Source organism: Taudactylus pleione, unplaced genomic scaffold, assembly GCF_031769625.1.
Source record: "Taudactylus pleione unplaced genomic scaffold, aTauple2 ptg000147l, whole genome shotgun sequence".
NCBI lineage: Eukaryota > Metazoa > Chordata > Amphibia > Anura > Myobatrachidae > Taudactylus > Taudactylus pleione.
Genome location: NW_028284549.1, coordinates 4,234,792 through 4,256,099, shown reverse-complemented (window position 1 = coordinate 4,256,099; position 21,308 = coordinate 4,234,792). Strand labels below are relative to the sequence as shown.

At 47.5% G+C, this 21,308-nt stretch overlaps 1 protein-coding gene across 1 annotated transcript in view; it reads left to right on the top strand.

Annotated features, from left to right (window-relative positions):
• Positions 1 to 20,381, top strand: part of SLX9 (SLX9 ribosome biogenesis factor) — a 131,468-nt gene extending 111,087 nt beyond the window's left edge. Inside the window, exons 5-6 of the mRNA XM_088474130.1 lie at positions 1,291 to 1,362; positions 20,060 to 20,381. Of these exons, the coding sequence (XP_088330256.1) occupies positions 1,291 to 1,362; positions 20,060 to 20,183 (196 nt within the window). The 3' untranslated portion in view covers positions 20,184 to 20,381. The remainder of the gene's footprint in view (positions 1 to 1,290; positions 1,363 to 20,059) is intronic.
• Positions 20,382 to 21,308: the final 927 nt, after the last annotated feature.

The window sequence follows — 21,308 nt, the reverse complement described above, 5'->3', positions numbered from 1 at the left end:
GTTCTGGAACAACATCCTATGCACAGATGAGACAAAGATCAACTTGTACCAGAGTGATGGGAAGAGAAGAGTATGGAGAAGGAAAGGAACTGCTCATGATCCAAAACATACCACCTCATCAGTGAAGCATGGTGGTGGTAGTGTCATGGCGTGGGCATGTATGGCTGCCAATGGAACTGATTCCCTTGTATTTATTGATGATGTGACTGCTGACAAAAGCAGCAGAATTAAGTGTTTCGGGCAATATTATATGCATATTCAGTCAAATGCTTCAGAACTCATTGGACGGCGCTTCACAGTGCAGATGGACAGTGACCCGAAGCATACTGCAAAAGCAACCAAAGAGTTTTTTAAGGCTAAAAAGTGGAATGTTATGCAATGGCCAGGTCAATCCGCTGACCTGAATCCGATTGAGCATGCATTTCACTTGATGACGACAAAACTGAAGGGAAAATGCCCCAAGAACAAGCAGGAACTGAAGACATTTGCAGTAGAGGCCTGGCAGAGCATCACCAGGGATGAAACCCAGCGTCTGATGATGTCTATGCGTTACAGACTTCAGGCTGTAATTGCCTGCAAAGGATTTGCAACAAAGTATTAAAAAGTGAAAGTTAGATTTAGGATTGTTTAGTTTGTCCCATTACTTTTGGTCCCTTAAAAAGTGGGAGGCACATATAGAAACCATTGTAATTCCTACACCGTTCACCTGATGTGGATGTAATTACCCTCAAATTAAATCTGAAAGTCTGCAGTTAAAGCACATCTTGTTTGTTTCATTTCAAAGCCATTGTGGTGGTGAATAGAGGCCAAAATATGAAAATTCTGTAAATGTCCCAATATTTATGCACCTGACTGTACATCTTACATTACTTTCGTGATTGGGCTTTAGACTTGTCTTTTAAACAACTTCTTAATGCCAGATCATAGTGTCCATTATAGCTTTACCTACTGTTACAGCAGGACTTCACAAAATCTGCCGTCTGCATTCAGAATGTCCACATTTTGTACCACACCCGTCCTTGGTGTTATAATGTTGGTTAGAAAATTAATTGCATCCTGTAAAGAGCAGGAGGGATGTAATGGTCCTAGGGTTCCGTACACGAGCCCGGGAATCCCCCTGAAGTCACGCGAGCAGTGCAATCTGCCTTATGCTCTGGATGGGGAGACTCTCTCTCTTTATTATGCCGTCAGGAAAAATCCGCTCCACCAACGCATTAATTGCACATGTGCAGGTAAGATCTCATTGCAGGGTAATTTCATAAAAGCTCTTTCTTATTCTTCCCCTTCCAGCTCTGTGAGGAAGAAGAAGCCGGAGCAAACGGATTACAGGAAAATGAATCCGGCCCAGAAACGGAAGCTAATGTGAGTATATAACCAAGCACATGGATGGTACACAGTCCCTATGGTTTCCCCTTTGTATCTGTTGACTATAAATGGTAGGATTACTGTATAATAATAATAATATTATAGGACCTGGTTTCTGTGTTAGTAAGTGAAGACCGTAGGTTTGTATAATAATATTATTAGGACCTGGTTTATGTGTTTGTAAGTGAAGACCGAATGACTGTATAATAATAATAATATTTTATAGGACCTGGTTCCTGTATTAGTAAGTGAAGACTATATGACTGTATAATAATAATATAGGACCTGGTTTATGTGTTAGTAAGTGAAGACTGTATAATAATAATATAGGACCTGGTTTCTGTGTTAGTAAGTGAAGACTGTATGGCTGTACAATATAATAATAATATTATAGGACCTGGTTTATGTGTTGGTAATTGAAGACCGTATGTCTGTATTATAATAATATTATAGTTACTGGTTTCTGTGTTAGTAAGTGAAGACCATATGACTGTATAATAATAATATTATAGGACCTGGTTTCTGTGTTAGTAAGTGAAGACCGTATGACTGTATAATAATAATATTATAGGACCTGGTTTATGTGTTAGTAAGTGAAGACCGTATGACTGAATAATAATAATATTATAGGACCTGGTTTCTGTGTTAGTAAGTGAAGACCGTATGATTGTATAATAATAATAATATTATAGGACCTGGTTTCTGTGTTAGTAAGTGAAGACCGTATGATTGTATAATAATAATAATATTATAGGACCTGGTTTCTGTGTTAGTAAGTGAAGACCATATGATTGTATAATAATAATATTATAGGACCTGGTTCCTGTGTTAGTAAGTGAAGACCGTATGACTGAATAATAATAATATTATAGGACCTGGTTCCTGTGTTAGTAAGTGAAGACTGTATGACTGTATAATAATAATATTATAGGACCTGGTTCCTGTGTTAGTAAGTGAAGACTGTATGACTGTATAATAATAATATTATAGGACCTGGTTTCTGTGTTAGTAAGTGAAGACCGTATGATTGTATAATAATAATATTATAGGACCTGGTTTCTGTGTTAGTAAGTGAAGACCATATGATTGTATAATAATAATATTATAGGACCTGGTTTCTGTGTTAGTAAGTGAAGACTGTATGACTGTATAATAATAATATTATAGGACCTGGTTTCTGTGTTAGTAAGTGAAGACCGTATGACTGAATAATAATAATATTATAGGACCTGGTTCCTCTGTTAGTAAGTGAAGACCATATGATTGTATAATAATAATATTATAGGACCTGGTTTCTGTGTTAGTAAGTGAAGACCGTATGACTGTATAATAATAATATTATAGGACCTGGTTTCTGTGTTAGTAAGTGAAGACCGTATGACTGAATAATAATAATATTATAGGACCTGGTTCCTGTGTTAGTAAGTGAAGACCGTATGGGTGTACAATATAATAATAATATTATAGGACCTGGTTTATGTGTTAGTAAGTGAAGACCATATGGCTGTATAATAATAATATTATAGGACCTGGTTTCTGTGTTAGTAAGTGAAGACCGTATGACTGTATAATAATAATATTATAGGACCTGGTTTCTGTGTTAGTAAGTGAAGACTGTATGACTGTATAATAATAATATTATAGGACCTGGTTTCTGTGTTAGTAAGTGAAGACCGTATGACTGAATAATAATAATATTATAGGACCTGGTTCCTCTGTTAGTAAGTGAAGACCGTATGACTGTATAATAATAATATTATAGGACCTGGTTTCTGTGTTGGTAAGTGAAGACCGTATGACTGAATAATAATAATATTATAGGACCTGGTTTCTGTGTTAGTAAGTGAAGACCGTATGGGTGTACAATATAATAATATTATAGGACCTGGTTTATGTGTTAGTAAGTGAAGACCGTATGGCTGTATAATAATAATATTATAGGACCTGGTTTCTGTGTTAGTAAGTGAAGACCGTATAATAATATTATAGGACCTGGTTTCTGTGTTAGTAAGTGAAGACCGTATGACTGTATAATAATAATATTATAGGACCTGGTTCCTGTGTTAGTAAGTGAAGACCGTATGACTGAATAATAATAATAATATTATAGGACCTGGTTTCTGTGTTAGTAAGTGAAGACCGTATGACTGAATAATAATAATATTATAGGACCTGGTTTCTGTGTTAGTAAGTGAAGACCGTATGGCTGTATAATAATAATATTATAGGACCTGGTTTCTGTGTTAGTAAGTGAAGTTTGTAGGGCTGGGTTGAGTATGAAATGCTGACGGACGGGAATCCGTCTGACTAAATACCGAGGCCACAAGCCCGAATGCTGAAGATCCTGACTGGGGCTGGTAATTTGGAAGTTATAGTATATTTTTAGAAATCTGGATTTAGCAGATGAGTATTTAGCACTTCCTTATAAATCAAATGAAAGCTACTTTGTTACTGGAATTGGAAACTCTGGGCCTGATTCATTATGGATTGCTTTTGCGATCGCTGCTGCGATTACACACGCAGACCCACTGCGAAAATATGCTAATGATTGCGGTCGCTATGCTGTCGCCGCCCAACATAAGGACGCCCACTTCCCCTTCTAACATCCGTAATACCTTGCAAGTCTGCAAAACCATCGGTAACCATGAGTACCATCGCAGCCTCACGCACAGTTACAACAGCTCTGACCTTATTCAGAATTTGCTAACCTCATCGCACGCAGTTAAAGCTCAAGCTGCGTATGTCGTTACAGTGGCTAATTTATGCACGCCCCTGTAACGGCGTTCACACGGTCAGGCACGCCTGAGTTCCACCTACCACCACCCCCAAACACGCTCGTCCTGTCAATCACACTGCGGTGGGTCTGCGTGGTTTCTGCGGTCGCAGTGCTGTTGCATTGTAGCATTCGCGCACTGCGATGCATGTGCAGTTTGGAACAATTGGCTGTCTGCATGCGGGGTGCTTGGCTATAGATAGACAGTAAAAAGATCGACAATGTCTAGATAGACACCAGGGGCCAAATGTAATATGGTGTCAGTTTTAGTAACAGTACAAACTCGCACCTTCTCGCATTTTTTAAAGGTGCGAGTTTGTGCTGTAACCCGCAAATGTCATAGCCTGCAAACTTTTCAGCTTGAAGCTACTACATATGCAAATTTTGGCGAGTTTGGGACTATGTAAACTGACACCTTTTAATGCAAAAAACAGGCGTGCAGCCCTCCCCCAAAAGCATAACCGGCCCCGGGCTTTATAAAGCCTTTCCTGGTTCTAAAAATACAGATTACAAAATGTGTAGGGGTCCCCTGTATAGGGTGATGCACAGGGCTTTGTTGAGCCGGCCCTGGTTGTGGAGAAACGGGACAAAACGAGTAGGGGTCCCCTGTAATCTCCATAACCAGCACCGGACTCTTTCTAGCAGGGGGGTAATGCCACATCCAGGGAAAACTTTTCACCGGTTTCCCAGGCTAAAGCATTACCCCTGAACGATAATTAGCCCAGGCCGGGGGAGTTGGGGACCCCCCCCATAAAGGGGTCACCCTCTCCAGGGCACCCCAGGCCTTGGCTGATAGCCCAGGGCTATCCCCGGCACCCCTGGGCGGTGGGTTCCGGGTTGATAGTGTTATTGTGTAGTGTAAAATAGATGTTTAAATATTACATTTGTCCCCTGGTGTCTATCTAGACATTGTCTACCTTTTTATTGTCTATCTATAGCTCAGCACCCCGCATGCAGACGGACGATTGTTCCGTACTGTACATGCTTCGCAGTGCGAGTTTGCACTGTTTGGGATGGTTATGCCTTTGCGGGGGGTTGCACGTACAAACAGAAAATGCACGTACAGTATCTCATGGATATGTGCATGTTTCTGTGTCAATCTGACCTGTTCAGGATATACTCGCTATCCTGAAGCTGGTCTATTGTTTGGGGACTTTTGGTTATCTTTTTTCTTGTGAGTCTGAAATTCGCACACTATTACATAGGGAGAGTTGATAATTTTCAATGGGAAAACATTTGGATGCGAATTTGAGAATGGAGATTTTTAGTAACTTTTACATGAACTGACACCCTATTACATTGGCGAGTTGTGAAAAAGTGCGATTTAGCACAAAACTCGCAATTTACTAAAAAAGACAACCTATTACATTTGGCCCCAGATGTTAGACAGTCAATAGGACGATTGGGACAAAAGGTCGACACACTAAAGGTCGATATGTAAGAAGATCGACAGGGTCAAAGGTCGACATGAAAGTGGTCGACACATGATCTTTTTTTAAAAATACTTTTTTTAGGGTTAGGCACTTACACCGATTGGTAGTGTTGGCCCTTACCCCGACGGTTAGGCACAGGGGCTGGCTGGCAACTTTTAGCCTGGGGGGCAAATGCATGCAGGCGGCCCTGGCAGTGGAGTAGCGTGTAGCCAGGGTGCTCGAAAGAAAGTGCGTGCTGCGGCGCCCCCCCACCCCCTCAAGTGTTCTAGGGAGGAGGCGGGTCCATTTGGGATTAATGTAAGGTAAAAATAAAGATATGGGGCAGCCCCCTGTCGTAGTGCCCATATGCAGTGCCACCCTGTGCCACAGGAGGACACCCTTATGCAGGCCTCGAGTAGTGCCCCCAGTAGTGATCCCCCCTATGCAGTGCCCCTTGTGCCCCCAGTAGTAAGCCCCTTATATAGTTATATAGTGCCCCCAGGATTCCCCCCCCTTGTAGTGCTCCGAGGAGTCCCCCCCCCTTGTAGTGCTCCGAGGAGTCCCCCCCCCTTGTAGTGCTCCCAGGAGTCCCCCCCCCCCCCTTGTAGTGCTCCCAGGAGTCCCCCCCCCCCCTTGTAGTGCCCCCAGGAGTCCCCCCCCCTTGTAGTGCCCCCAGGAGTCCCCCCCCCCTTGTAGTGCCCCCAGGAGTTCCCCCCCTTGTAGTGCCCCCAGGAGTCCCCCCCCTTGTAGTGCTCCCAGTAGTCCGTACCCCCCGCAGTTGAGACATAATAAAAAATAAAAAAAAACACACTTACCTGACACCCGCTCCTGGACCCGCCGCTGAGATCAGCTCCTCCGTCCGCTGCTTTGCATTATGGGAGTGACGCGTCATGGGAGTGACGCGTCACTCCCATCACCCACTGCGGGAGCCGGAAGATGTCCGGCTCTGGCAGTGGGAGCAGCAGCCGATGAGTCTGTCTGACTCTCATCAGCTGCTAAAGCAAACACACAGCTGCCGGCTCCGGCGGCTGTGTGTTTGTGCTGTGTAGCGCTGACCGAACTCCGTCCGGTCAGCGCAACACACGCGGTGCAGCTGTGTCACAGTGACACAGTCTGCACCGCGGCCTGCGGCCCGGGGGGCACATGGCACCCTGCCCCCGGCCCAGCCCGCCACTGGTTAGGCACCAGGAGGGAGGGTTAGGGTGAAGATTAGTCCTAAAAAAAAAAAAAGTGGACCATTTTTGTGTCTACCATTTTCGTGTCGACCTTTTGACCCTTTCGACCATTTGTTCCTGCTGACCTTACATGTCGACCTTTAGTGTGTCGACATCTAGTCCCAGTCGACCTATTGACGGTCTAACATCTGATGCCTATCTAGACATTGTCTGCCTCTTTACGGTCTATCTGTTAATCCACACCCTGCGTGCGTAATCGCAATTGCGATCCTTGCTGAATCAGGCCCCCTGTTCACTGTCTATGACATAGCTTACAAAGCTCTCAGGTGGTGGCCCAGTAAACTCAACGTAAATGTTAATTAAGTGTCCAGATAGCCATATACAGACCCCCTCCCCCACCCCCGCTTCCTTTCTTACCTTGTACTCGTATCACACCATAAATTACCACCAGCTGTAGAGGAGGACAAACATTGTTTTTTGTTTCTTTTTTCCCCTATTTTATTTTTTGTTTTTACCCTTCCTCTTTCCGTTTATCGGAGAGGTCTCTTCATCTTCTGTGGACGGTTTGCTACATTAGGCGGTGTTTATAGGGCATTGCAATGCAGTGTGGTGACTACAGTAAGATATGCGATCAGCCTAGAATGAAAACACAGCAGATTCAGACTAAACAGGAATAAGTAAGGCATGTACGTGCATAACATGTCCCAGAGAGGTGATAAGGGTCCTGTCTATTGCTGGAATACATTTTGATACTTGGGGTTAATTAGCTCGGTAGACTGGGGTCAGTGGTGCAGTGAGTAGGTGCAGAATTACAGTCCACACGTAGTATTCCATTTAAATAAACATAAGAGATGCTTTACTTCCAGCATGTGAAATCAGGAAACAGAAAAATAATAAACAAACCTAGCCCTTATTTAGGGCACTAGCTCACTTCTTGAAACCTCTCTACAGAAGCAGCTAATCTGCATGAGTCTCTCACAGTCTCTGAGATTTGTGGTCCTTCCTGCCACATGCAGGGCTGGACACTGGCCTGGTATAGCTTTCTCTGCTTGCTGGCTGCCGCCTCGCACAAGGACAGTGTCAGAGGTATAGGGATCTCCCTGCCTCCTTGCAGGTATTATCCTGACCTCCTGGTCTGCTTCACTCACACTGCTGCCCCGCCTGGACTGTCTGGCTGTGTCCACCAGCAGCCTCACCTGGGCTCTGATCATACGGCTGCCAATATACATCTTCCCACAATGCTTTTCTACTCTGTGTGGGCGGATCTGTTCTGCCACACACAGAATCTGCTGCTCACCATATATATATATATATATATAATCTGCATATTATTTGCCCGCATAATCTATCTATATAGAATAGTCGCCAAATATCGACTCTTGTGGCAATTTAGTTATAGGAGAGGTGTGGTAGTGATGTGTGGCTGTGCACATCCCTGAGAAGTGCCATAGGCCAGCGTGGCACATACTATGACCTCCTCTATGGGGTACGATGTTGGTGGCCGGCAGGTGCTGGCTTTCCAGCAACCGTGGCAGTCAGACTTCCTTCTAATAAATTGCCCCCATATGTTCAAAACTTTTCTCCCAGTGGTACTATGTGATGCAACATTTCCTGTGTATCCAAGTGGCAAAGTATATTTCTACATCAGGGTCCATAGGGTATCCACAGGATACCTTGGGGTATAGGTGATGACGTCAGGCATCGGGCACCATAGAGTTAGTTTTCAGCCTCCCAGGATGCACTAGGGTCCCCCTCCTATACCACGCCCCCGAGCCAAGGCATCTCAGTTTCGTTTGGTGCCCGGCCGGAGTCTGATGCACCTGTTAGAGGGGGGCTAAGAAGAGCCCCTGAAGTTTTCTACATCTGGAATTACAGCATGGACAGTCAGTACTGACGTCCATGCTGTTTACCCTACTATCCCGCCGGTACCAGAACGCTGGTAAGCATCTGGGGTCACAGCTAGCGGTGACCCCAGATGTTTGGGACCATGGCCGGATCTAAGGGGGACAACAAGGTAAGCAGCAGGGTCCCGCGGTGGGACCCTGCTGAACATGTTCCAGAGTCCCCAGGCAGGGGGCTCCCTGGGGACTGGCTGCAGCGTGGAGCCAGGTACTAACCTGCGCCTCCACTACCCCCCTGGGACAGCGGATTGCGGCAGAGCGGTAGCGCTGCAGCGTCCCGGGGGTTAAATGCATGCCAGGGGAGCGCGCCTTCCCTGTCTCACAGCCGGCGCCTCCCCCGCTGCACACAGCCCTCTCTGCACACGCTGACTGGCCCTGTGGCAGCGCTCTTCCCCCAGGCCAGCCTCCTCTATGCTCCTCGATGGCCATCTTTCTCAACGCAGGGTGAACGCTGCTGGAAGCTTGAAATGGAGGCATCGCGGTCTGGGTCCCCCGGCATACCTCTCCTCCGCTTGGTCAGGTCTGTGTATGCAGCGCTGTGTCCTACCAGGCTCCGTGTCTGAGTAGTTGAGTATTAGCGCTGATAGTGCAGGGATTGAATTTCTTTGCTTTGTATGTGACTTCTGCTAGCATCTGCTGCCTGTACTTTCAATTTCTTCTGTCAGCCATTTCACTGTCCCTGATCTTTCTGCTAAAGCCCTTGCGGTGCGGTGCTTGCAGGGTGGTCTCACACTATACTAACAAGTATCTGTGAGAGGGGTCACATACTTACCATCATGTCTGAGAGTGACTTTCCTCTCCAGCTTCTGTGTACTACGAGTAAGGTACCAATAGCGGAGGGGGAGGGTAGCGGCAGTGTTATTTATTGGCGCGGCCAATTACTGTCACGGCACCAGTACAGGAGCCGCCCTGGACTTGTTTCGCCAAAGCGCTTACAACCCTGGTGGGCCAGTTAGCTCCGCAGCCTGCGTTCTCACAGATGGGATTGTTCCAGCAGTCAGTGGTGTCGTCACCCATGCAGGGTTTCCCGAGGCAATTGATGGTACCTCACAGTCTCCCTATTTCCCCTCCCCAGGTCTCTCAGGAGCCTGCGTGGGTTAATTCGCTGACAAGTTCTGTACAGCACTTGTCGGCGTGTTACAAGGGGAGTCTGTGTTGAGGGCCGGTGGCGTCTCTGTCTGCTCCTTATGAGGATGACGACGTGCCGTCTGATGATGGGGAGATTCTGGATCTTTCGGACCAGGAACCTCTCCGTACTAAAGTGTCGGACGCTAGGTCCAAGATATATATTCCTGAAATTATTCGGGCAGTCCGAACAGCTTTAGTGATTGAGGACGAAGATCCTCCAGTGTCCAAATCTAAATATGCCTTTTTTAAGGATATTAAGGGTGACGCCACAGTGTTTCCTCTTTCGGGTCAGTTAGTGGACCAGTTAGAGGAAGCGTGGAAACAGCCTGGCAAACGGTATCAGCCGCAGAGACGTTTGGCGGTGGCTTATCCGTTTGCGGATAATTATTTTTCTAAGTGGGAATCCCACACAGGTGGATTCTCATGTGACACGCTTAGTCCGTAGTGCCACGTTGCCCATGCCCTCCACGTCTTCCCTGAAGGATGCTACGGACCGTAAGCTGGAGATCTGCCTAAAGTCCGTTTATTCTCTTTTAGGGGGGGGGGGCAGCTAGGCCGGCTATGGCCATTTGTTGGGTAGCCAGAGCTATAGAGCGCTGGGCTGATACTTTGGAGGCGTCTTTCGATTCCGACTGTTCGGCTGAGCAGACCGAGTTGATAGGCAATCTCCGGGACCCGGCCACTTATATCAATGAAGCGGCCTTGGATATCAGTACCCTGGCGTCTCGGATTTCTTCGGCAGCTGTAGCTGCTCGTCGTACCTTATGGTTGCGATCTTGGAAGGTGGACGCTGATTCCAAAAAGGGCTTGGAAGCTTTGCCTTTTAATGGAGAGGTTCTATTTGGTCCGGACCTGGACAAAATTGTAGCCACGCTGGCGGCAGCCAAATCTGCATGTCTCCCGTCTGCTGCAGTTCCTTCCAGTTCAGGTACATCTGATAGGGCCCAGGGTAGGCCTAAAGCACAGTCCTTTCCCCGACAGGCTGGCCCCAAAAAAACGGCCAAGCCCCGGAAGCAGGCCTGGAGTACCAGACGTCCGGCCCCTAAGCCAGATGACAAGCCTGCGGCCTGACGGTCCGGGCCTCCCTTTGGGGGATCCCAAAGTGGGAGGCCGCCTGCTGCAGTTCGCCCAGTGTTGGTCGGTTACCGCGACAGACACTTGGGTTCTCGAGGTGGTTTCTCACGGGTACGCCCTCTCCTTTCGGCACAGGCCCCCCTCTCGATTCTTCACCACGGGTCTTCCATCAGACCGGAACAAAGCCTTGGAACTGCGGAAAGTGTTGCATACTATGCTCCAGGCTGGAGTTATAGTGTCTGTTCCATTCTCCCAGAAGGGCCAGGGTTTCTATTCCATTCTGTTTTTGGTGCAGAAACCCAGTGGGTCGTTTCGTCCGATCCTCAACCTCAAAGCACTCAACAAGTCTTTGCGGGTGCCGAGGTTTCGGATGGAGACCCTATGGTCCATCATTCTGGCGCTGGAACCTGGGGATTACATGGTGTCGTTGGACATACAGGACGCTTACCTGCATGTTCCTATTCTTTTACGCCATCAACAGTTCCTCTGGTTTGCAATCCGCAACGACCACTTTCAGTTCCGGGCGTTACCTTTTGGGCTGGCGACAGCTCCACGTGTTTTCACCAAAGTGATGGCGGTCATGGCGGCTTCCCTGCGGCTGCAGGGCGTCCGCATGTTACCGTACTTGGACGACCTTCTGTTGGTGGCAGGATCTCCAGAGCTCCTTCTACGTCACTTGGACCTGACCATTGCGGTACTGCAACGGCACGGCTGGTTGATAAACTGGCAGAAGTCCACCCTGATCCCATCTCAGCGGATTCTGCACCTCGGAGCCTTATTGGACTCCGGACAACAAAGGATCTTAGTGACGGGGGAAAAGATCTCTGCCTTGCAGTTGAGGGTGCGCAGTTGTCTGCAGAGTCGCCGTGTGTCTCTGCACTCGGCGATGAGGTTACTGGGCTCCATGGTGTCAGTATTCGACATGGTGGAATATGCCCAGTTTCACTCCAGACCTCTTCAGCAATTGATCCTGCCCAAATGGAATGGACTGCCTCAGAGTCTAAAATCCGAGACGATGGTACTCACTCCAGAGGTTCGCCTGTCCCTGGCCTGGTGGTTGCAGATGACCCATCTCAACAGGGGTCGTCCGTTCTTGGTGTCGAATTGGGTCCTGTTGACAACGGACGCCAGTCTTCGAGGCTGGGGACCAGTCACGGGTCCACACTTGTTCCAGGGCAGGTGGACTCGGGCGGAAACAGAGCTTCCAATAAACATCTTGGAGCTCTGCGCCGTATTCAATGCTCTCCAGCAGGCACATCGGTTTCTCCAAGGTCACCCAGTGCAGGTCCAGTCGGACAACGCTACCACCGTGGCCTACATAAATCGGCAAGGAGGAACCCGAAGTCGGGCGGCTCTCGTAGAGGTGTCCCGAATCCTGGTTTGGGCGGAGCGCAATCTCCCGGCCATATCAGCTGTCTTCATCCCGGGAGTCCTAAACTGGGAGGCGGACTTGATCAGTCGCCAGGACGTTCATCCGGGGGAATGGTCTCTGCACCAGGACGTCTTTCAACTTCTGGTGGACAGGTGGGGTCTTCCAGAGATCGACCTCATGGCGTCACTGCACAACAACAAGTTGCCGGTGTACGGGTCTCGCACAAGAGACGAAAAGGCGTCTCTGGTGGATGCTCTGTCCGTCCGGTGGATGTTCCGGTTTGCTTATCTCTTTCCTCCGTTTTCCCTTCTTCCACGGGTAATCCGGAAATTCAAACAGGAAGGAGGGACGCTCCTGTTGATAGCTCCCACGTGGCCCCGGAGGCACTGGTTCTCAGACCTCCAGGGACTGTCCGTGGACATTCCTCTGCGGTTGCCGTTACGTCCGGACCTCCTGTCACAGGGTCCTTGTCTTCACCCGGACCTGACTCGGCTGTCTTTGACGGCGTGGCTGTTGAGACGGCCATGTTAAGGACCAGGGGGTTTTCCAGCTCTGTAGTGCAAACAATGCTAAGGGCTCGGAAACCATCCTCTGCAAGGATATACCATCGTGTGTGGCATACGTTCTTCCAGTGGTGTCGGCCGAGAGGTTATGCTCCTCGGGAGTTCCGTCTGTCTAGAGTATTAGCTTTCCTACAGACGGGACTGGACCATGGGCTTCGCCTTGCGTCTCTGAAGGTGCAGGTGTCTGCCCTGTCCGTCTGGTTCCATCGTAGGATTGCTGCAATCCCTGATGTGCGCACCTTTATGCAAGGTGTTCTCAGAATTTAGCCACCTTTTGTTTCACCTGTGGCGCCTTGGGATTCAGCTGTGGTCCTGAGGGCTCTCCAGGGACTGCCGTTTGAACCACTGGGCTCAGTGGACCTCAAATGGCTGACAGCTAAAACTATTTTCTTCGGCCAGACGTGTTTCTGACTTAGGGGCTCTCTCCTGTAGACCCCCTTTTCTGATTTTTCATAGGAACAGGGCGGTGCTACGCACTCGTCCTGGTTTCCTTCCTAAAGTTGTTTCCAGTTTTCACATCGAGGAAATCGTTGTGCCGGCTTTTAACTCACCTGATCTTTCAGTGGGTGAGGCCACTTTGGATGTTGTGCAGGCCTTAAGGATTTATGTTGACCGCACTTCTTTGTTTAGGAAGTCGGACGCCTTGTTTGTTCTCTATGGCTTCCGTAAAAAGGGTTGGCCTGCTTCAAAGCAGACTTTGGCAGGCTGGATTCGTATGGCCATTTCAGAAGCTTATCTTCATGAAGGCCTTCCGGTTCCTTCCTCTGTGAGGGCTCATTCCACTAGGTCTGTGGGTCCTTCGTGGGCTGCTCGACGTGGTGCCTCTGCAGTCCAGATCTGCAAGGCTGCCACTTGGTCTTCAGTCCATACCTTTGTGAGGTATTACGCGTTTGACACCTTTGCCTCTCAGGATGCTTCCTTCGGGCTGCGGATTCTCCTTTCAGCACAGGAGCGTCCCCACCCTTAAAGGATACTGCTTTGGGACATCCCCAAGGTATCCTGTGGATACCCTATGGACCTTGAAGTAGAAAATATGAGATATGGTAAGAACTTACCTTTGTTATCTCTATTACTACGAAGTCCATAGGGTTCCACAGGACTCCCGCCCTGTCGCACCTGTGCTGCAGATGGGCTTTACTCTGGTCACTGGTTTTTCCGTCTCCCTCTGGTGAGAATGTGATTCTTGTGTGTATCCAGATCTTTTTTCTCTCTCTTCCTTCTCTTCCTCCGGCCTATGGCTTGGTACGTAACTGAGATGCCTTGGCTCGGGGGCGGGGTATAGGAGGGGGACCCTAGTGCATCCTGGGAGGCTGAAAACTTTAACTCTATGGTGCCCGATGCCTGACATCACCTATACCCCAAGGTATCCTGTGGAACCCTATGGACTTCGTAGAAATAGAGATAACAAAGGTAAGTTCTTACCATATCTGATATTATACGATTTCAGCCTGTACAGTGTATTTAAGTAATCATGCCTCTATTTAGTGCCCCTTACAGGGTTGTGCACGGCACCATCGTAGAGATGACACCTTTAGCAGATGCCCATACCTAGGGTCTGATTCTAAGTCACAAGGTGCAGGTGCAGGCAGCCACGGAAGCTTAATTCACTACCCTATGCTAATTGTGGGAATGCGTAGGGCTAACGAGGGGCTTTGTGCGTCTACAAGCGGAAACTTATTGATTTTACGCCAGATGACGCAACCATCATTATTGGCATAAGCACATACACCAGCCCCGTGCTCGGTGTGAGAGATCTGTCAGAATCCGGCTTCCCTTCCCTGTATGCACAACTGGAAATCGCACTTTTTGAGTGTTTTATATATACGCCTGTGAACTCCCACAAGACTGGGCCGTACTGTGCCCTTGCATTGTTGCCCAATGTCACGGAACAACAGATCTGGCCAAGTTACGCAGAACTTACACTAGGACGGACATGGCAAAAATAAGTAAATTGACATCTGCACGTGTGCTGTATGCTAAGCGGTTTTTCGGGATCGCATAAAAAGAAATCGTTTAAGTTGCGTGAAAAAATTGTCTGCCAGACTGATAAAGCAGATGGGTAAACCGAAGTTAATGGGTTGAATGGTAGCAAACGATTGTTAGATGGTACGTGTAGGGCTGTCATAAGGCTTTTTTTTTTTTGTCTTTGCCACCCTTTTAATGTAGAGATTGCCTCTACCTTCTATACAATGATGTTATATAAGAAGAGCATCATCTCTGCTTAGTGTATACGGACTGCACAAAGCATTGCTACGAATCCTCTGTTCCGAGCGTTCCCCCGGTGACCCTATCTGTCTGCAGCCTCACTGTGCGTGCTGTGCTCACTCTCATCACTCCTTCCGTCCCATTGGAGGCAAACAGGAGCTGGATCAGCTGTTAGCAGCTGGCAGGAAACCATGAAGATAACCTGTGAGAAACCAGTGGAGACTTCGCCAGACAGGCGGCCTGTGTTCTGCTGCAGGTCTGGGGTAGAAACCAATAAATAAGGTTGTTGTTTTTTTCTCTGTGTTTATTTAATGGATTCCATATCTATCTAAAAGACGTAGGAAGAGGGGGAAGGGGAGTGAGTAAGTGGCGCACGCTGCGGAGAAGTGAGACATGTCCTCATTTGTTCTGTATGAGCTGCAGAATGTTCAGGTTTAGGACGACTTTACTTAGCCAAGCTCCTGGGCATCTCAGAACGTCAGGCAGAAGCTAAATGAAAGAAAACATGTAGGTGCCAATTGTCCTGGAGAAGTGTGTGGACTAGAGGCGTCTAGTACAGGAGGTAGCACTGCGGCGCTTCTAGCACCTGCTTTTACATATTTCACATTTTATTTTCTACGCAGAAATGGGAGCTGATCAGTCAGTTTAGCCGATCACAGCAGGTGCTAGAACTAGGAGAGAGAGCACAGAGAGAATATACTGCCAGCACACCCGTGATCCAGTACCAACGCTCCTAAAATCCAGAAACCTCGCTTACACACATTTGCAAATACATGATGAGTTACACGACACATCAGGGTATCGGCCAGGATTCTTCTAGTCTCCCTATATTGGGCCACGCATTAATGTGTTTATATATAGACGCATATCGCAGAGAAAAGGAAGACTGGTGACCCATTTGTTCAATTAACATTTGCTGCGATGCATTCAAGTTTTAGGACTACTTCATATAGCCATATTTACCTACTCTCCCAGACTTCAGTAAGGGAATGGCAAGTCTCCCACAAACGGCTTTATTCCCGGCGCTGACGCCCACTTCCTGAGTCAAGTGGGCGGCCCAGGGAATCAGTATGTAATACCACCGGCCGCATGGTTCTAATCCCGACGGCGGAAGCCCAGCAGGGGTGAAGATCCTGATCGATAATTTGGGTAAGTACCCCTAACCTTACCCCCTACCCTAAACCTCCTTTAGGGGTGCTTAACCCTAACCTCCCCCACCTAGTGCCTAAACCTAACCCCCCCCTTCCCCGCAGCCTAAACCTAAGTCTCCCGTGGTGCTGCCTAACCCCGCCTCCCCTAGCCTAAACCTAACCCTCCCCCCCCGCGGCTGTCCGTGCCCGGCTACCCTTCGTTCAGTATGCTGGACCTCAGGGCGTTGGTCTAATGACAGACGTTGGGATTATGACGCCTGTCATTAGTACCTTGCCGGGATTTGAGAATCGGGAAGCCGGCGGTCGGAAATTTCGACCATCTGCTTCCTGACTGCATTCCAGTCCAGGCGGGTCGATGATGCAGTTCGCGCTATGTCACATTATTGTGGCCCCCTGATTTTAAAACTAGGCTTTGTATAGTGGAGCGCGGGGTCATGATGATGACATTGCTGTGCCACACGCTGCCCATCTGGCTGTGTAGGAGACAGCCTAAATGTCAGCAGGTATGCATACTGCCATGCTTCTGGGTACCTGGGGGTGTCATGGACAACTGAAATTATTTACAGCTTGCAGGTGAGAACTGTCACAGAGAAACTCCATGGACCAAAAAGTTAAAACCCCTTTTTAATGTGTCTTACAGTATATTTAGGAACATCTGGCCATGGCAGTTTCTGCCAGGTGCATCAGGGGTGGATGGGCACCATTGCTAACAGCAGATTCCGCACAGCGGTGTTATTACCATATACTCTCCTGTACTTTCTAATGGACTCTACAGTGCCATGGGGTCTGATATTTTCCTAAAATATTCTTTTACTTACATTTTTAAATTATTCACACATTTGCTTTGTACGCTCTTTGATCTTCATGATGAAGCTCTCGTTTGGAAATGCAGCGATCGCCTTTGGCATCTTGTCACATGCAGGTGTATTTTATTTGAAAGTCATCTGAAAACAATTTGAAGAATACACAGCAGGGTGGTCTACAAGCAAATAATCGTGATCTCTGAAGACCACTGATTGCTACAGGGTAAATGGTCTGGTTTTAGTGTTATTATCTGACATTACATGAGTGTTAATAAGTGGTAAGAATTGAATAAATTCTTTTTTGACTCCCTGATTGTAGGAAAATAAATCTGAAATATGCCGTAGGGGCCAATATCTAAGGGGTAAATTTACTAAGATGGGAGTTCTATTAAGAAGTGATGTTGCCCATAGCAACCAATCAGATTCTACTTCTCATTTATCTAGCACCTTCTAGAAGAGAATACCTGGAATCTGGTTGCTATGGGCAACATCACTTCTTAATAGAACTCCCATCTTAGTAAATTTACCCCTAAGTTGCCAGGTCCAGTGAAGGGAAGCTCCTATAGCAGTTAAAGGCGATTGTTGAGTCATATCTTGTAAAAATAATTCTGTGAGTTATACAGGGAGAGACACTGTGTATGGAATCTGTATCCAGAGCTAATTGGAAATGGAAGCAGAGTGTTTACTAATAAGGCGGTTACTGACTTTCTCCTGCCTCACTCCCAGTATACGCACCGTAGCCAGCCGTGCAGGCGTGCAGCCCTGTAATTGCCATTTATGGGGGCCTCCATCGTTACTCTGACGTGCAGCTTTGATAACGTTTGTATATAAAACATACCATGAGTCACATCACCTCCATCTGTGCAGTGAGCTTTGGATCACACATTATTTTCCCTGGCTGTCAGCCTCTGGTTCTTACTACATGCCAGACCCCAGGGAGCGATAGCCACTTCTCAGACATAGCTGTTGATGTGCAGAGAGAGCTGGCACGTTTTTTTGCGGCTGGAGTAATGTTTAACTCTCTCAGTGCTTGGATGAGGGAAGAACAGGTCACTGTGGGCCCCCTTGTACAGTTGGATGCCTTGTATGCATGCTTGCTGACCTTTGTGCTGCCCCCTATGGGAGAGGGCAGCTAGGTGCGCAGTAGGGGAGGGGGGCATAGCCATAAGTCGTAACCTTTTACAGCGGGACGGGGCATCGCAACACAGCGAGAACATACAAACTCCTCACAGATAGGACGTTGGTCAGCAATTGAACTCATGGCCTCAGTGCTCTTTAGCAGTAATGCTAACCACTACCCCAACATGTTGCCCACATTTGTTCATACATTTATTTTGTTGTAATTGTGGGAACATTGGGCTCAATTCAGACCCGCTCGCTAGATGCGTTCGCACGCAGCGAAAGTATGCAAATCCGCGATCGCACGGCAAGGCTTTAGCACGCCCTCTCTCTCAGCGTGTGATTGCATTGTGTATGCTGACGCCCACCAGCCTGTCTTAAGACGCCCACTTGCGCACGGCATCTCCATGCAACCATCGGTAACATCGAGTACCATCTGAAGCGAACGCAGCGCTTGTGGCTGACCATACCCTACCGCAAGCACTGCGAGCACTTCAGTGTAAAATTCAGCCAAGTGACGTGCACTATGACGCTGCGTCTTAATTATGCACGCCTCTGAAATGGCGTTAATACGCTCGGGCACGCCTGAGTTCGCACCTCCACTCCTCCCTTTTCTCCGACCAACCCCTGTCACCACCCACAAACTGCTTGTCCTGTCACTCATTCAGCCGGGTTGTCTATGCACAGCGCTCAAACGCTTCCCGATCGTACGGACTGGTACGAGCACTGCGATGCGCACGCATGCGCAGATTGCAAAAATCGGCTGGCTGCGTGCGAGCGTGTCTTAATCGGGCCCATAGTTCTAAACTAATATTGTGTAATATAATTCAATACAGTAAAATGTGTGTTTACTTGTGGCTTACTGTATCAGCTATAGAAGACTTTGGTGTCCTCTGTTACTCTTTAGAGGCTTTTTACTAGAATGTTATGAGTCTTCCTTTACCAGCGAGAATTCCGGCATTTAAAGAAAATATCACTGAGATAAAATATTCACCTCCAGCAGCAACTTGTAACCTCATCTAGTGTACAGATCTTGGCACCATAAATACATTTATATGGGCCCACTCTACATGGTGATGTCTTCATATTGACTGTGATACATTGATAAGTACTGTATACATTGTTTCTTACATTCCTATCACTACAAACATTTGCTAACGATATTACTAGGGAAAAAAAATACTTGGCGTAAGGAAATTATGTGCACTTTGTGTTTTGATTTGTTCTATTCAGTCAACAATCCTGTTGTTACAATGGCTTATGCTGGGCATACACGGCAAGATAAAATGCCTGTCAGACCGACAGACATTTTATCTGGCCGGCTGCCAGCCGCAGATGTCCGCGGCATATACTGTGAGAGAAATCTCAGTGTATAGCCCGACATCCGCGCTCCGCCCCCGGGGGAGGAGACATTTCCCTGTTCCTTCCGTAGGAAGGAACACAGGAAATGTCCGTCTGTCGGCTGCGCTGGGCATACACTGCCCGATGCGGCCGACAGTTACCGGGTAAATATCGCATCGGACGAGCATGCTGGACAATCCAGCATGCCCGACCAAGCAATATTTAACCCTCGGTTGCCCCCCCACGCTACAATTATCGCGGCGATCCGCCGATATCAGGCGGATCGTCCCGATAATTGCAGCGTGTATGGCCAGCATTAGTTATATTTCTGTATCTGCTGAACTATAAATCCCATCTTGCTTTATTGGCAGGGTTTAAACCTAATCTTTATGACTCCTGCCATCTCCCCTTTTTCTGAGTCTTGGGTACCACTCCTGGACTCCCGGCATCTGTGCTGTTAGGATCCCTGATTACATCGGTAGCAAAGATCATTTTTTTATCACTGGGGCTTTGAACGCTGACAACCCGAAGTTGCGTTATGACCGATTACGATTGAAAGTGGATATGATCTTGAATGTAACGACTTCTGGAATAGTATTGTGTATATGGTGTAGTAAAGAACTATTATTGCAGGTTTATTTTAGCTAAAGTCTCATTGACTTACATATTTTTGGCAGGGAGGAAGAAGTGTCTCGGGTCCAGGAATTGATCAAAAACCCTTCCTACAAAGTCAACCCACTGTCTGCGGTAGCCGAGCACCTTCTGAAACGCATGAAGGGCGAGCAAGCGAATCTCAGCTAACATGGCTACATAGTGTGTCTGTACCTGGAGATCGGATTAGGAACCAGATAAAGACTGTTTGCGTTCCCAGGACAAAATGACTGGTAGCAACTGGACACAGGAAACGTTGACTGTATCTGCATTGTCAAAAACACCTGGCACTGTTAATAGGGATTGTCATTTTACGCTGTTCTACCCAATAAAATATATACTGTATAATATGGAGTTTGTCTATTTGCTTTTACATTTAAGGGTTTGTCCAAAGTGTCAGCGAGCACATGTGATATTGCTTCTAATGTGTTATTCTAACCAAAATAAATAAAATACATAGTAAAACTATACAAATAGTACAATAGAAGGATTTTGGCCATTAGCGTGTCTATAATCCGCACAAGGTGCCCACCCTGTAACCATTCATGAAGCTTACCTCTCTGTTGGTGCTGAGAGTTCACTGGGAATGTGGCACTGGCGCCATTTTCCCAGAGATCGGAGCATGCACAGTACTGTAATCACTTGAAAAATGGCACCCGCACCATTTTCCTGAAGGACGACTCTGGAGAGAGATGAGGAGGCCCACAGGGAGACTGCAGATGGCCCACCTTCTCTGTTAAACCGCCCTTGATTCTGACGCTACTTCATTTCCTGAGGAAGCAAGCAGCAGTCCTGCGAATTGCATTTAATATTTATGCTAATGACAGAAGAGACTGCTGGGAGTAGAGCAGCCATCTTAGCGGAGTCCAGTTCCACATCAGTCTCACACTTTAAAGCACTTTACAGTATATACAAACTCAGAGTGAACTTGCATCAGGATGCTCACGAAGAGAATACACACAGATACACTAATGCAGACTGGCATGTAAATTGGTGCCTATGCATCCTAACCATGGAGAGGGGAAGGATGTGCAGTCAAAGGCAGAGTACAGTAACTACTGTGGTTGCTGCAGAAACATGCACATGGGGGGGGGGGTATCCAACACCTGCTACAGAGCGCGTACAAACACATGCTAAAGATGATGACTTAATGTAAACCAGGCATATATGCTGCCGATTTAGATCTGGATGCATGGTGAGTTGTTTTTGGCATTGCATGTACAAATGTGACCTCATACACATAGTGTCTATACGGCGTGAGACACCCAGCACAAC